The sequence below is a fragment of the Eptatretus burgeri genome, chromosome 1 (assembly GCF_056783735.1).
Source record: "Eptatretus burgeri isolate ZD-2024b chromosome 1, Ebu_testis_v1, whole genome shotgun sequence".
Lineage (NCBI taxonomy): Eukaryota > Metazoa > Chordata > Myxini > Myxiniformes > Myxinidae > Eptatretus > Eptatretus burgeri.
This window is the reverse complement of record NC_140961.1, coordinates 151,602,212-151,617,404: the sequence shown is the minus strand read 5'-3', so window position 1 is coordinate 151,617,404 and position 15,193 is coordinate 151,602,212. Positions and strand designations below refer to the sequence as shown.

The window sequence follows — 15,193 nt, the reverse complement described above, 5'->3', positions numbered from 1 at the left end:
ATTTTCAGAGCAATCAGTTGAGCGCATTGGGCTGGAGGCGGGTGGAGAGACAATTGAAAAATCACTCATGGAGTGACAACTTGGCAAAACAGCGCAAAGTGGAATGGCATTCGTTCGGTAAAGCACATACCTCTGCCAGGTGGAACAGTTTACGTTTTGAATCCCACTGATAGGCTGGTTCCAAACCAAAATCCAATCTGCTTGCTCTTGTCATCGATTCAACTAAACCACCTTGTTTTGTCATAACTCGTCCACAACTTTTTGAGCTAAAGTGACATATTCTGTTTTTGGCCCCATCTATCAAATTTAGAAATCAGGTTTGTGTTGACCTTTTGACGTTAAAAATTAATTGGCAGTTGAATTCAGCGACCTGACCTGAAAATGCTCTTCAAATTTCAAGTAAATCAGATGAAAATTGAGGATTTTAGAAAATTTGGGCCCAATTCGCATTTTGGCTTATATTTTGGCCAAATTGAGCCTTTAATTAAATTTTCTCCAAAATTTGACCATTTAAAAGATGCTTACCTAAAATTGGTAGGTGTTTGAATTCAACAACCTGAAATGAAAATGCTCTTCAAATTTCAAGTGAATTGGATTAAAATTAAGGATTTTAGAAATTTGGCTGATGTTGACCTTTGGGTTTCTGTTGACATTTTGGCCTATGTTTACCTCAAAATTAGTAGATGGTTTAATTTGGTGACCTGACATGCAAATAGTCTTCAAATTTCAAGTCAATTGGATGAAATTTGAGGATTTTAGAAAAGTTGCATTAAATTGGCCTTTAAATGTAAATTTTTTTCGTCGACCAAATTTTACGAAGCTTCAATGCGGGACAGTCGCAGGGTCTGAGGTGGACATTTTCCAGCAAAAGAGAAAACCCCTTATAATTTAGCAGATCATTTTTAAACAAAAACACAATATATGTGGAAAGAAGAGCTTGTATCAAGAGTCCAAGCAGATCTCTGCTTCTGAAATAGAATACGTTGCCTTTTATGCGATTATAAAAATCGGGAGTGGTCAGGGCACTTGGTTAAGCAATACCAGATGAGAAGAAAACTTTGTTTGCACATGAGGTCCTTTAAGCAAAGAGAAAACAATCTTGTGCATAATGAAAGCAGATCGTGCTGTGAAAAAATGTGTTCCTTCAGGGGTGTGCATGCACATAAAACACTCATTTACTTTCGGCAATGCTAAGCATTTATCTCAGCATGCAGATGGAGGAAATGATTTGCAAAGCTTTTGCAGAACAATCAGAGGTCCATGACCTCTGCAGTTCGATGAGACTCTAGTTTGATAAAAGGACAATGGGAAGACAGAGTTTGTACAACTTTGCATTTGAATGGGAGGCCAGAGATAATTATACTATTGCCTTTCGGGGCTCGACTCTCTGGCATCACCAAAGAAATTCTCCCCAGTTTGCGAACCAAGTGAAAGGTAGAAGATTATATTGTTACATAGTTAACTAACACACTTTATCTTTTCATTTATAAAACAACCTTCAGTATGCAATGATCAATTATCAAGTATATTTTGGAGTAACAAACATAACAGATGGATACATATTTCCTTGAACTAAGCAAGGACTAACAACATGATCTCTTACCAGGCCCAGATGTACTTGGGCCTGTGCGGGGATTATATGTTCATTATTATCATATTGGTTAGTCAATGTTCCTCACATTTGAAATGCGAAAGATATGTCAGTTTATAGTAAATGAACAAGGCCACAGTGTCATGAACTGAGGTTCCATTCCATTTACCCATGGCCTTTCGGTGTTGACTCTGCAAATTTAATGAGCTCTGACCTTGTCATTGTGAGAGATCCGATAAGCATAATTATCCTGAAGACAATTTACATCCTTTTCTCAATTCAGCACACATGAACCATTTTTTACAGAGTGATGTTAGACTGTACTTTACAACAGATTTTATACTTCCATGTGCTTTCAAAGCAAAAATAAAGAAAAACAAGTCTGAAGACCACAATGGTTCACGAGCGGTATTTGACGATAAGTCAAGGATGAGACAATGTGATAATTTTTGACCAAGTTATAAAAATGATCAACATGATGTGGTACGGGTGACAGGTATTAGCTGCAAAATGTGGAAAACCCAGTTTCTTTCAAAAACTACTTTCAAAATTTTACCTTTACATAACGTTAAAAGGTCACAGAACGATGTTGTGGACATTAAAATAAGGAAACAGGATACGTGCTCTAGCTTATTGGAGTTAGTTCGTCAAAGAAGGTCGAAAACCCGGTTTGATTCCCACAACTTTGAAAATTTGACCTTTGTGGCCTTTAAAGGTCAAAGGTCAAGGATTATGACCTTTGGTGCAAAACTTCTTCTGGAACATTCCAGGAACAATATAATGTCATATAGGCTGTATGGCATTTCGCACTCCTCGGATTATCCATACTTTGATGAAATCAGCATAAAAACAAACTTGAAGGGGGCGCCACAGGCAAGGTGTTCGAGATAGAGCAAAATAGTTTTAAGACTTTAGGTGGGGAATGACCTCAAGATTATGCAAAAAAAATATTGTCATCCTAGCTCTCAAAGTTTTGGCGGTCATATGATTTTTATGTCCAAATTCACAATTTTCTAAGTTTTTGACCTTGTGCCCTTGACCTTGGGATGAAAATGAAAAATCGGACAATGACAAGTTTTTGATCATTCATTTTGCTATTCAAATACTGATGAACCCATTCCATTCAGTCAATTCCCTCAGAGAAGATAGATATTTAATCCGACTACCCCTTAAAAATGGCTATTTTTTGGTCGTGGCTTCGCCCACAATGGGTATAGCACGCCCTCATCCAGGAAACACAACTTGACATTGATATCGAACAGATAAGCAATTTTCATCAAGATCAGATCAAAGTCCATGGAGTTACGCTCTGGACAGACAGACACACAGACAGACAGACAGAAAGACAAGACGGTAGGCGGACATGGGTAGTCACCTACCCAATAGAACCATACGTGATGGGCCCGTTCGATGGGGAATGACCTGAGGATGAGGCTCAAGAAAATTCATGATTCCAGCTTCAAGGGTTTATGCTGCATATTGTTTTTTCGTTAGAATACACCCACATTTACAGGTTTTTCGGCCGTTGCTAGGCAACGGAGGGGTTCATAGCAACAGTTCTTTCTCACACATAACAAGGACATACCATGAACCTACTATACCAGTTTCATGTATATCCGACTCATAGTCTCTGAGATATAACGAACTTCGTTTTTTTGTTTTCGACCAGGGTTCATTCAAAGTCTATCTTCTCCGACAGTTTTCATAGGATCCGGCTGGAAATTTTGGACAATATGGCTGAATGTACTACCTACAGTCGCTCATGGCCCAATTTTAGATTTTCGAAATTTTTTTTTATGATTTTTCCAAAATTTCAAAGTCCCGTTGCTCGGCAACGGTGGTGTCCATAGCAGCGGTTCTCATTTGCACACAACTATGTCATGGTATGAACCTACTAACCAAGTTTCATCGAAATCGCCGTTGTATTAACGGAGCACTGGACCGATCAGAGGGACAGACAGACAGACAGACAAACATATCGACGGAAAAACTGATAATAAGGGTAGAACAAATCAAAAGTTTAATTTTTTTTTGACTGGATCGACTACTAGTAGAGTAAATTTGTGGTTTGACCCCCAAAAAATTGATACAAAAGGTTTTTCAATGGTTTTGGGTAGGTTTTGACCTCCAAAATAACATACTAAAAATCTACTCAAATCCACCTCCCGGAAAGGGCCTATTTTCAAGATGGCGTCCAAAATGGCCGCCGTGGGCTTAAATTTACATAGAATGTGCAATAGCTGGCCTACATTTGTGATTTTTGTGTCAATTTCTATGTTTTGGAGGTCAACAAATCCAATGAAACCATTTTCAAAGCTGATCAGTGATGAGAAAAACCTTCAATCCAAGATGGCGTCCAAAATGGCCCCCAAAATGGCCGACATGGGCATAAAATTGCTACTAAATTGTCAATAAATACCGTGCATGTGTGATATATGTGTCGATTTCTATGTGTTGGCGGTCAACAAATGCACTGATATCATTTTCAAAGTTGATCAGTGATGGAAAAGCCTTAAATTCAAGATGGCGTCCAAAATGGCCCCCCAAAATGGCCACCATGGGCATAAATTTGCTACTAAATTGTCAATAAATGCTGTGCTTGTGTGATGTATGTGTCGATTTCTATGTTTTGGAGGTTAACGAATCACCTGATATCATTTTCAGAGTTGACTAGTGATGGTAAGGCCTTAAATCCAAGATGGCGTCCAAAATGCCACCCACCCCAAATGGCCACCATGGGCGTGTACTTGTTTTAAAACAGGCAATAAATGGACTACATTTGTAGTGTTTGTGTTTATTCCTATGTTTTGGAGGTCATGCCCAATCCTTCAAATAGTGTCTACCTGAAAAGTTGTCCCGTGTGTAGTGATCAGAATTAATTGACCATCTTGTGCATAACATAAATAAAAATATGCTTTGGTAATTTAGAAAGTAATAAATTAATCGGCTCTCACAATGATCACCATTTCCTCGAGAACGTACTTTCAATTAAAATGCCTTCAAGTTAGGGTAAATCGAAAACATCAACAAAGTTCGTTCATTGAAGTAGCATTTACCATAGATAAACTATGCTTCCTCTTCGTCCTCCAATACTGTCTTGTTGAAAGGATTTTCGCAGGTATCAAGTTGACAGGGTCCGCAGACGCTGTGGCATGGCAGACCGTATCCCCTACAGCTACAGCGACTTGTTCTACAGCCAGTTGTGCAGTTGCATCGGATCATCTTCAACAACTTTTCTTGAGCAGCGTCCTTGTCTGACATGACTGGAACTAGTTTATTGTCCTCCAGTTTCCAACCCCAGTCTGTTGCCTTCAAGTTTACGTTCCTCCCCATCCAGACCATAATCTGATAGTATACTCTCAGAGAGTGAAACCTTGTTGAAGACGCTGTTGGTGGCAGACGTTCTGGGGTGACAAACGACTTAGCTGAAGCCAGTTTCTTCACAAAGACATTATATCGCAACTTGGCGAGGGAATCACAGGGATGTCCTCCAAATAATACTTTCATGGCATTGTTGCCGTTTTCCACGACCATGTCTCTTGTTTGGTTGGGGACAAGGAAGGTGTTTGCACAAGTCTTGATTGCTGAATCCCCCTTTACCAGTTTCTGAAATGCTGACTTTTTTCCAATTCCAAATACTCGAGATGTCGAGTCACACCCAGTGAAGGCATGAAGGAAGAGAAGATGTGGGCATAGCTCTTCACCCAATGATACTTTCAGCTGGTTGATATTGTGCACCTTCCAGTTCCTGGATGAATTGTCAGTACGAAAATACAGTTCTTTGTTGTCAGATCTGTATCTTCTCCAATCAGGGTAGTTGATTGTTGGTATGATGATGTCACTGCCGCTTTTACTATGTCTACATCTCATTGTTAGACACACATACAATAATAGCACCAACAGATCTCTATCTTCTCCAATCAGGGTAGTTGATTGTTGGTATGACGATGTCACTGCTGCTTTTACTATGTCTACATCTCATAGTTAGACACACATACGCACGCACACATGCACACCACACATATACACATATACCCACCTACTCATAAACGTGTATAAGAAATAGGCAAAGTAAGATTAACTTACTTTCAGGTTTCTTACTCTTTGACTTGTAAAGATGTCGACTTTAACTTGACACAACATCTGCTTGTACTGTCATGTCAGACTGGGGGAGGACATAAAGAATTGCAAGCATGTTTGAAACTCAGAGATTGTTCAACATTAAACTATGCATTACTTGAAGAATATACTTAGCATCCATTATCTGGAGAAATTGATTTATGGTCTAAAAAGAAGGAAATCAAGTCTACTATATTTTGTTCTGAATATTGTAAGTTAGAAACTTAGGGTTTCGAGTTCTTGAAACAAGCAATGTCAATTAATCATATTACATGACTTACCAATACATTTACAACATCTGCTACCAACAGTGTGAAATAATAAGACAACAATGACCCAACTCAAAATTGACATTTTGTTTTAGATTTGATTTCATAATCTTGTGTTGTTGTGAAATTACAAAACAAACCCTCTGAATTTTGCACATATTATTAAGGTGTCAAATAGACTATTGGTGCAAGTTTTTGAAGCAACAATGAACACAGGGAGAAAGAACTTGTTGTTATACGACAAAAGATCGCACAAACTTGAAACTGAAATGTATAATCAATAGCCGAGTTAGTAGTTATAAAGTAAGGAAAATGCACATAAGTGGGATTCCATATCAGAATTTCAAGTTTTGTCACACTAGCACTTGGCATGAAATGATTTTGGCCTGGATTATACAGCTGACCTCCACAATAACGGATTAAATCCAATCCAAACATTGGAAGTATCAGATACGTATTGGGTATTTTGAGTATAACGAATTATTGGCTGTTTTATAGAAATTTTAACCCCATGGTGGCCATTTTGGATGTCATCTTAGATGCCATTCCTGGTTTTAGAGTCTTTCCCTTCACTAATCAGCGTGACAAAATAGTTTTAGTTGATTTGTTGACCTCCAAAATATAGAAACTGACACAAACATATCACAAATACACGGCATTTATTGACAATTTAATAGCAATTTTATGCCCATGGCCGCCATTTTGGGGGCCATTTTGGACACAATCTTGGATTTAAGGCTTTCCCATCACTAATCAACTTTGAAAATGATATCAGTGGATTTGTCGACCTCCAAAACATAGAAATCGGCACATACATCACACATGTTGGGCATTTATTGACAATTTAATAGCAATTTTATGCCCATGGCCGCCATTTTGGGGCCATTTTGGACGCCATCTTGGATTTAAGGCTTTCCCATCACTGATCAACTTTGAAAATGATTTCACTACATTTGTTGACCTCCGAAACATAGAAATTGACACAAAAATCGCAAATATAGGCCAACTCGTGCCCATTCTATGGCAATTTAAGCCCACGGCGGCCATTTTGGACGCCATATTGAAAATAGGCCCTTTCTGGGAGGTGGATTTGAGTAGATTTTTAGTATGTTATTTTGGAGGTCAAACCCTACCCAAAACCGTTAAAAAAACCTTTTGTATCAATTTTTTGGGGGTAAGGCTATTTTTTGTTGAAGATTTACCCGACTATACCCAACATAACAAATATAGTGGTCAGTCTGGCTGGCGCTCGTGAACCAATTATTTCATAATATGTGAACAAAGAACACTTATCTCAATTAAAAATATTTGTTTCAGCCTGATTAATACAGAAACACCAGTACTTTGCAATGGTCATTTGATCCATAGCGCTTTCTATTTCAAAATGTCCATGCTCATATTTCACAAGATGGATTTAATTATTTTACTTCCACATTACCCCCTTTTGTCCTATCTATTGTCCTACATAGGACAATCGATATCAATTTTACCCGTGAACCACCATACCCCGTTCCAATATGAGAAAAGAACTTACAAGTTCATCCATATCAATTGGAGAAGTATGTCCATTGGAGAAGGATGATTGAGGCAAACACTCCCAACAGCACCCCAGTTCAGCTTATGAGCCTGTTTCCAACAACCCAGCCACCAGCTTTAAGTCCTGTTCACTGGCAGGTATCAAACTGCAAAGCATGCCATCAAAGAACAGAAAGGCAAGCAGGCCATGATGTAGACGGAGCAGTGCTCAATTGGAAACACAGTCAAGTGACTGCCTGAGCCACAGAGACGACAGGTCCATAGGTTTGAAGTTGAGGCCCACACTTGGTTGCAGGTGACTCACCGTGTGGACCTTCAGGGCCATCGTTGTGTGTCTCACCTCAATAGTAAGACTAAGCTGCATTCAAAGAGTGAGGTTCGTGAATGTTTTTGTCACACCAACAGGCAGGCACTCTTCATGGTGGACTCAGATCGTTGCCTCACCTGGTTTAGGCATGTCCAACCTTCGCTTCACTGGCTTTTTCATTTGCTCATTTCATCTCCTCAGGAAGTGGTTCATGCTGTGATCATGGGATGCCTGCCCAATCACCCAAATGTGGGTTCTCCTTTCATTCAATCTCTCAGTGGAAGTTCTTCCAAAGCTTCATTAGATGAAATTGTTTACTGCATAGTTCAACTGTTCTCAACACTCCAAAACAAATAAAATCAATTTTACACACGGATTATAATTTATTTAATCAATAAAATATTGTGGGCCCATGTATTTCAATAAGACTGACAAAGGTCCTCATGGAAGCATCCAACCTGCATTACATGATTTCATGATTTTCACTTTCCCACACCTAAACGACATGCTAAAATCTGAAGAAATCTCTGTTGTATATATAATTTTTCCACTCTGACCTACTTAACATTATATTAATTTATCCGATGCCTTCTGCACGATGTATAATTCTGGTTTATCTCTTGTTTGTCTTTCTACAAATTGTGGAGGAGTTAAAGATAGGTCAGTACCAATTACTAATCAGTGTGAGCAATGCAAATGCAATACAAGGAACTATTCCTAAATCCATTAATTCATTTCATAATTGCTGTTTGGTCTCACCATTCTTCTAGCCATTCTTTCTACATTATGGTCAATAAATACCATGCTGATTTCCCTCATATTTTGATTTTCTTCTTCCAGTCAACTTATGTTTCCTGTGATTTCAATCTGTGGATCAATTTATTAACACAGACCCTCCTTCAAAAGAATGTAAATACCTCAACTTAATATATTATTTCAGTTCAATTATTCGTAACTTTGTCTTCACTTCATAAATCAATAATACTCGCGATACCCGTGCACATCCTCGGGATAGCAGTGCAACATAGCCGGTAGCAGACGACAGACCGTACACAGGGAATGAAAAAAAATACGCATTTTGCAAAATGCAAGTGGTACTATGGAACGCCAAGACTTCCCAAACATTGTCGGTATGTCCGCTAAGTGCCTCAGCAATTTCATAGGGATCGTATGATGGCGAGCCGAGTTTTTAGTGTGCAAACTTGGTATTATAAGAGATTAATTAAAGAATTTACCTCACTAAAATAATTAATTCATGATTATAATATCAAATAAAATGCAACAGGAACTTGTTAACATGAAAACCAACCAAACTTAAATAAGAGGTGAAGATGGAGTCCAAAGACATTCTCGGAAGTCCTGATCAAACAATCAACCAAATATCCTCTGTTTATCTTGATGGAAAAAAATACTTCTCAGCAACCATACACTCATTTTCACTCCTTTTTGCAATCAGGCTATCTGGATATATCTTGTGAAGCTGCCTATCATAAAAAATTATGGCGAACCATACAAATATCATCGATGTAATGACATGTATGAGATAATTTTTTTAGCCAATCCTAATTTTTCTCTCCTTTATCAGTTTCTGCATGAACGAAAATTCACAGAAAATAAGAAAAATGGCCGCAATTCCCACCCATGGGAATACTCTAAACCTGTTGAAACATTATCCCCAAAAAGACACAAAAGTATTAAATAATAAAATTACCAGCATCCTTAAATTTTTGCTTATTTAATTACTGAAAACTTGAGTATATATTTTTTAGAAATGAATGCTCTCGCAAACCTGACACAAAAAACCTTATTAAAAGAGTTAAAAAAAAACTTTGTCAATCACTTTGAAGAGTAAATCCCTCACTCGTACTAAATCCAAATCTGTAGAAAAGTTGAAAATCAAAAACCTCAACTGATTTTATATTGAGGCATCTGATCCTGTTGAAGAACTCAAAAGAAGAATTAATGCTCCAGAAAGAGTTAAAACCAGAATTATTGTCGATTGCTGAACAATATTTCCTGAACTGTTCCTTAACAACTTGAAAGCCTGAGTTAACTATAACTGACAACTGCTTTGTGGAACACTGCCTGGCACCCACGATAAACCGATACTTTCCCGGGTACTTATGAAGTTCAGTGCAGAGGTAAGAAGAAGGAAAATAATTGCAATTACCAAAAGGTAAAGAATTACTTTTGTAAATTATTGTAGTCTGTCATGCTTTCATTCTCATTCCTTTGCAATTATGGTGGAGTTATTCATTGTTGAAATGATACTTGATATTCCATCATTCATCCCCTGGCCTCTGTTACCATCTGTTACTTGTGGTTGCACAATTTGGAAACACCTCACAGAAGGAAGCCACTTCAGAGATTTATATGAGAAGCATTGTTTATTATGACGAACAAATACACGACATTATTTATTGTGAACTAATCACAATGAGATGATGATTGTTCTTTGAAGGTTCCACAGTCGAAGTGCAGTGAACCATGTGACCCTGGGACACGACGCATTGCCTTAATCGGCCTTCCTGTTTGCTGCTTCAAATGTGTTCGTTGTAATGTTGGAGAATTTTCAAATGATTCAGGTACGTGCAAAGATGTAAAATTTACTTCCATAATTTTGCATATTAATGCAGTCATCAAATAAAATAAATAATATTCACCAATATGGCACCATGAACATATTCACAGATTCATACGAGTGTCATCGCTGCCCCACACATTACTCTTCAAACGATCATCGGGACAATTGTTTCCCGACACCTGAAGAATATTTAGCTTTCTCAGATAATCTGTCAATCACACTTATATCCCTTATATTGTTGGGATTGATGATGAATCTCCTCCTTGGATCTCTCCTTTTTTATCACCGGAATAAACCGAATTTTGAAGTTTTTGAAATCCAATTGGAAATATTCCTGTTGGTCGCGCTTTCTTCCATGCTTTTAAGCAGTTTATCATTCATTGGACGCCCAAATGAAGTGTCCTGCTATTTTCGAGAACCTGTGACTTGCTTATGCCTGGCAGTAGTCTTCTCTTATTATGCTCGAAAAATATTTTGCACGATCTGGTCATTTAAAGGTAGGCTTGTTCCGATTATTTACCTTTTGAACCCTGAGCTCCTTGGACTTTTGACTCCCCGACCCTGGGCTCGATGGAGAAAAATTTGACCGCTTGGGTATATGGATGTCTGAATTGCAGCCGGTAAAATGACCGCTAGTTTTCAAAGGGTTAAAATAATAATTGTAAATCATCAAATGCTCCACTCCAAAAGGGTATGAATAATACACTCACCTGTTGACAAAGGTAAAGAGCAAGACCAAATGTATAATACTTTGTTGTTGTCCAGCACTTGTCCAGTGGCTCATGAATGGGTAAGATTCGAGTATGAAATGTGTCTGATGATTATGAGTAGTGTCAAATCATCTATAGATTTCTCCTTTCTTTCCAACTGTCTTTTACATTGCATATAATAATCCTGTTTCCTAATCTCTTTGGTCCAAGGATGTTTATTGTCCATCAAGCCTGACCCTTAGACATTTTCAAGTGAAAATTATATCTTAAACTCTTAAAAATTTTGACCAAACACAAGATAGTTTGCACTCAGACAAAAATACAATCTTATTAAGTGGCACAGGAATTGACAGGTACAGAAACTGAAATATATCTATAAGTAGGGTAAGAATACTGATTCTGGCTCACTTTTCCCCATGTAAATGAATGGGGGATTTTCAGCGATTCATATTTTTTTCCCTAAAAATAAATCCCCTTTTTATCCCAAGGTATATTTATTTGTCTCCCCTTTTAACCTGGAGGTTGAACCTCATTGAATTGAACACCTGGGGGTTGAACAGCTCACTCATTGAACCTATAAAGATTTGTTCATTCTCAAATTCCTTCAATAGTTTAATTTTCTTTGCACAATAATCCCCATCTAAAATATTGACAAACAAAACATTTGAATCTTTATATTTTTTAAGATACCCCATTTGTGCCATTACGAAATGATAAACTTCTCTTAATGCTCTTGTTTGACCACCTCCTGAGCCACAGGTTATTTTTTGTTAAGCCCCGCCCACTTTTCTTTAAGCCCCGCCCACTTTTGTTAAGCCCCGCCCACTTTCCACAAGGTATTCAATAAGCCCCGCCCACTTTTCTTTAAGCCCCGCCCACTTTTGCTAAGCTCCGCCCACTTTTCATGAGGTATTTTTCTAAGCCACGCCCACTTTTCCTAAGCCCCGCCCACTTTTGCTAAGCTCCGCCCACTTTTCATAAGGTATTTTTTTCTAAGCCACGCCCACTTTTCCTAAGCTCCGCCTACTTTTGCTAAGCCCCGCCCACTCTTACATCATTTCCAGTTCATCTCTGACTCACAAAGAAATCACTAGAAAATTACAGGATGTTATGGTTTTGAAAAATTTCCCAATGAAGGCTTGCCAAGGCTTGCCCAGGGAATTTCCAAAGGAAACCACACCCACCAGTCTTTCTCTATAAAAGCTTCAAACCCAGGCTCCATTTTAAACATTTGTTTTTGCTGGCAATGGTGTTCTGTGTGCTTGTCTCGAACTGTCTGTCTTCTATGGAACTAAACCTTCAAGTTGATGAACTGGATTCAAACCTCTTATCTATTGAGGTAAGATTTTTTATTTTCCTATTTTCAAACTTTGATTGAAGCATACTCATTTAATAATTAAATAACTTAATTAATACATTATTATTTTCTCTCACAGGAAATTGTATCTGAAATACAAAATGAAAATACTGCTTTTGCTACAACTTGGGGGGAAATTGTTGGCTTGGTTGAAGACCTTGAGTGGGATGACTTTGGTGTTCCTTGGAACTCTCTGTCTTGTATGGAACTAAACCTTCAAGTTGATGAACTGGATTCAAACCTCTTATCTATTGAGGTAAGATTTTTTTATTTTCCTATTTTCAAACTTTGATTGATGCATACTCATTTAATAATTAAATAACTTAATTAATACATTATTATTTTCTCTCACAGGAAATTGTGTCTGAAATACGAAATGAAAATACTGCTTTTGCTACAACTTGGGGCGAAATTGTTGGCTTGGTTGAAGACCTTATGAGCGACCAAGACCCACAGAACGAGTTCGTCCTTGATGACCCAACCAAAGAGTTATACCTTGGAGACCAGCAAAATCCTGAAAAAGTTTTACAGCAATAGTACTCATTGTGAGTTATCAAGACAATACCCACTGAACAAGTTATACGTTGATGAGCCAGAATACAAGTTTTACCTTGGAGACTCACAAATTTTGAAAAAAATCAGTAAATGAGTTCTGCCTTGATGGTTTAAATAACTACCTTGGAGACTCAGGAAAAGGGTTCTGCCAAGATGGTTCTAAATATGGGGTCTACCTTGGAGACTCACAAATTTTGAAAAAATCAGTAAATGAGTTCTGCCTTGATGGTTTAAATAACTACCTTGGAGACTCAGGAAAAGGGTTCTGCCAAGATGGTTCTAAATATGGGGCCTACCTTGGAGACTCACAAATTTTGAAAAAATCAGTAAATGAGTTCTGCCTTGATGGTTTAAATAACTACCTTGGAGACTCAGGAAAAGAGTTCTGTCAAGATGGTTCTAAATATGGGTCCTACCTTGGAGACTCACAAATTTTGAAAAAATCAGTAAATGAGTTATCCTTAAGAGACTTTGTAAGTTGGTTTTACTTTGAATACTTGAAATGTGGGTTCTGGATTGATAACTCACAATGTGATACATATCTTGGAAACTCAACGGGAATGTGGTTATACCTTGAAGACTTGGAAAGTTGGGTTTATGTTGGACACTTGAAACTTTTTGGGGGGCTTTTATTTATTTATTTATTTATTTATTATTATTATTATTTTATTTATTTATATTTTGGAGACTTTTGGAGTTGCTATCACTCTTTGGGATCTAAACCTATCGATGTAGTTCTTTGTTGGATGGTGCTTGATGGGAGCAAGATCAAGAAAGTTCTGGGAAGAAAGTGCAGGCTTACTCCCCCTTTTTACGTCATCAAACCTGAAAGCCTTAAAAGACAGAATTGGAAGAAGAGAAAAAAAAACAAAAAATATACATTGTTCGTTCTGGGAAGAAAGTGCAGGCTTACTCCCCCTTTCTACGTCATCAAACCTGAAAGCCTTAAAAGACAGAATTGGAAGAAAAAAAAAAACGTAAAAATATATATATATAGGTGGAAATCTCATTTTGAAAAAGACATTGTGTTGGGCGAGGATTGAGTTGGGGTTGAGATTTTGAATGTGAGGGTTGGGGTTGAGATTTTGAATGTGAGGGTTGGGACACACACACATACATATCAACAAACAAAAGTTAAGCCTTGACTATTCAGTTGAGGATTCTGTGTTTGGGGTTCACAGATCTAAGAACGTCCCCCTTGACACACATTATATACTGTTATACACCTCGGACTTGGCCCTCGAGTGTCCACAACGGTGTATAGTAGGAGGGAGTGAAGCGCCAACCTATTGCTCCCATTGCACACACACACACACAAACAAAAGTTAAGCCTTGACTATTCAGTTGAGGATTCTGTGTTTGGGGTTCACAGATCTAAGAACGTCCCCCTTGACACACATTATATACTGTTATACACCTCGGACTTGGCCCTCGAGTGTCCACAAAGGTGTATTATCTGCTTAGTTTTGTCTTTTGTAATTCCTGTGAATAAAATGAACCTAAAATCTCTTCCCCTTCCAAATCATATATTTTATAAGTCCAAGGAACTGTATCTATTACATCAACAATTTAAAAGTTCTTTCGTCCATCGTTCAGTAAAACCCTTTTCAAAATGAGATTTCCACCTATATATTCTTACGATATCACCAACTTTGAACTTAGGTTTTCTGACATTAATCTCTTTTTCATATTTTAATTTTGTAAATGTTTCTGATGGCTTCATATTCGTTGACGTGTGAATCGTGTCATTATACTTATCCACAATATCCTGAATAAAAGATGACCATTGTTGTGAACCGAGTTGTGTGAATTTTTATATAGTCTCTCTTTAAGGTACGATTAAAACGTTCAACAACAACTGCCTTCCCTTCATTAAAGGTACTGTATAATGTAATACTGTTATTTTTTAGAAAATTCATAAATGTCTTGTTATAAAACTCTCTACCCTCATCAGTCCACAATTTTTTAGGTTTTCTCTTACTTTTATTAAATATCTGTTGAAAAGCTAACATAAGAGTATTACCTGTTTTGTTTTTTAAAGGGACAACCCACGCATATCTACTCCTCAAATCAATAACGGTTAAAGCATACTTGTACCCCTTATCATTATTGAGTTCAATCAAATCAGCAGACCAGATATAATCAACTTCCTTGGAATAAACTTT

At 37.6% G+C, this 15,193-nt stretch overlaps 1 protein-coding gene and 1 long non-coding RNA gene across 3 annotated transcripts in view; both read left to right on the top strand.

Moving 5' to 3' along the window:
- The window catches only part of LOC147035756 (extracellular calcium-sensing receptor-like), a 113,670-nt gene that overhangs the window by 79,222 nt on the left and 19,255 nt on the right, over positions 1-15,193 (top strand). The window contains exons 6-7 of the mRNA XM_085869337.1: positions 10,284-10,407; positions 10,514-10,903. Coding sequence (XP_085725463.1) covers positions 10,284-10,407; positions 10,514-10,903 — 514 coding nt within the window. The remainder of the gene's footprint in view (positions 1-10,283; positions 10,408-10,513; positions 10,904-15,193) is intronic.
- Positions 11,517-14,824, top strand: LOC147035757 (uncharacterized). Of its 2 annotated transcripts, XR_015049549.1 has the most exons (3): positions 11,517-12,455; positions 12,553-12,729; positions 12,828-14,824. It is a non-coding gene; the product is annotated as an uncharacterized LOC147035757 (long non-coding RNA). The 2 variants fall into 2 exon arrangements; XR_015049548.1 differs by having other exon boundaries at positions 11,517-12,729.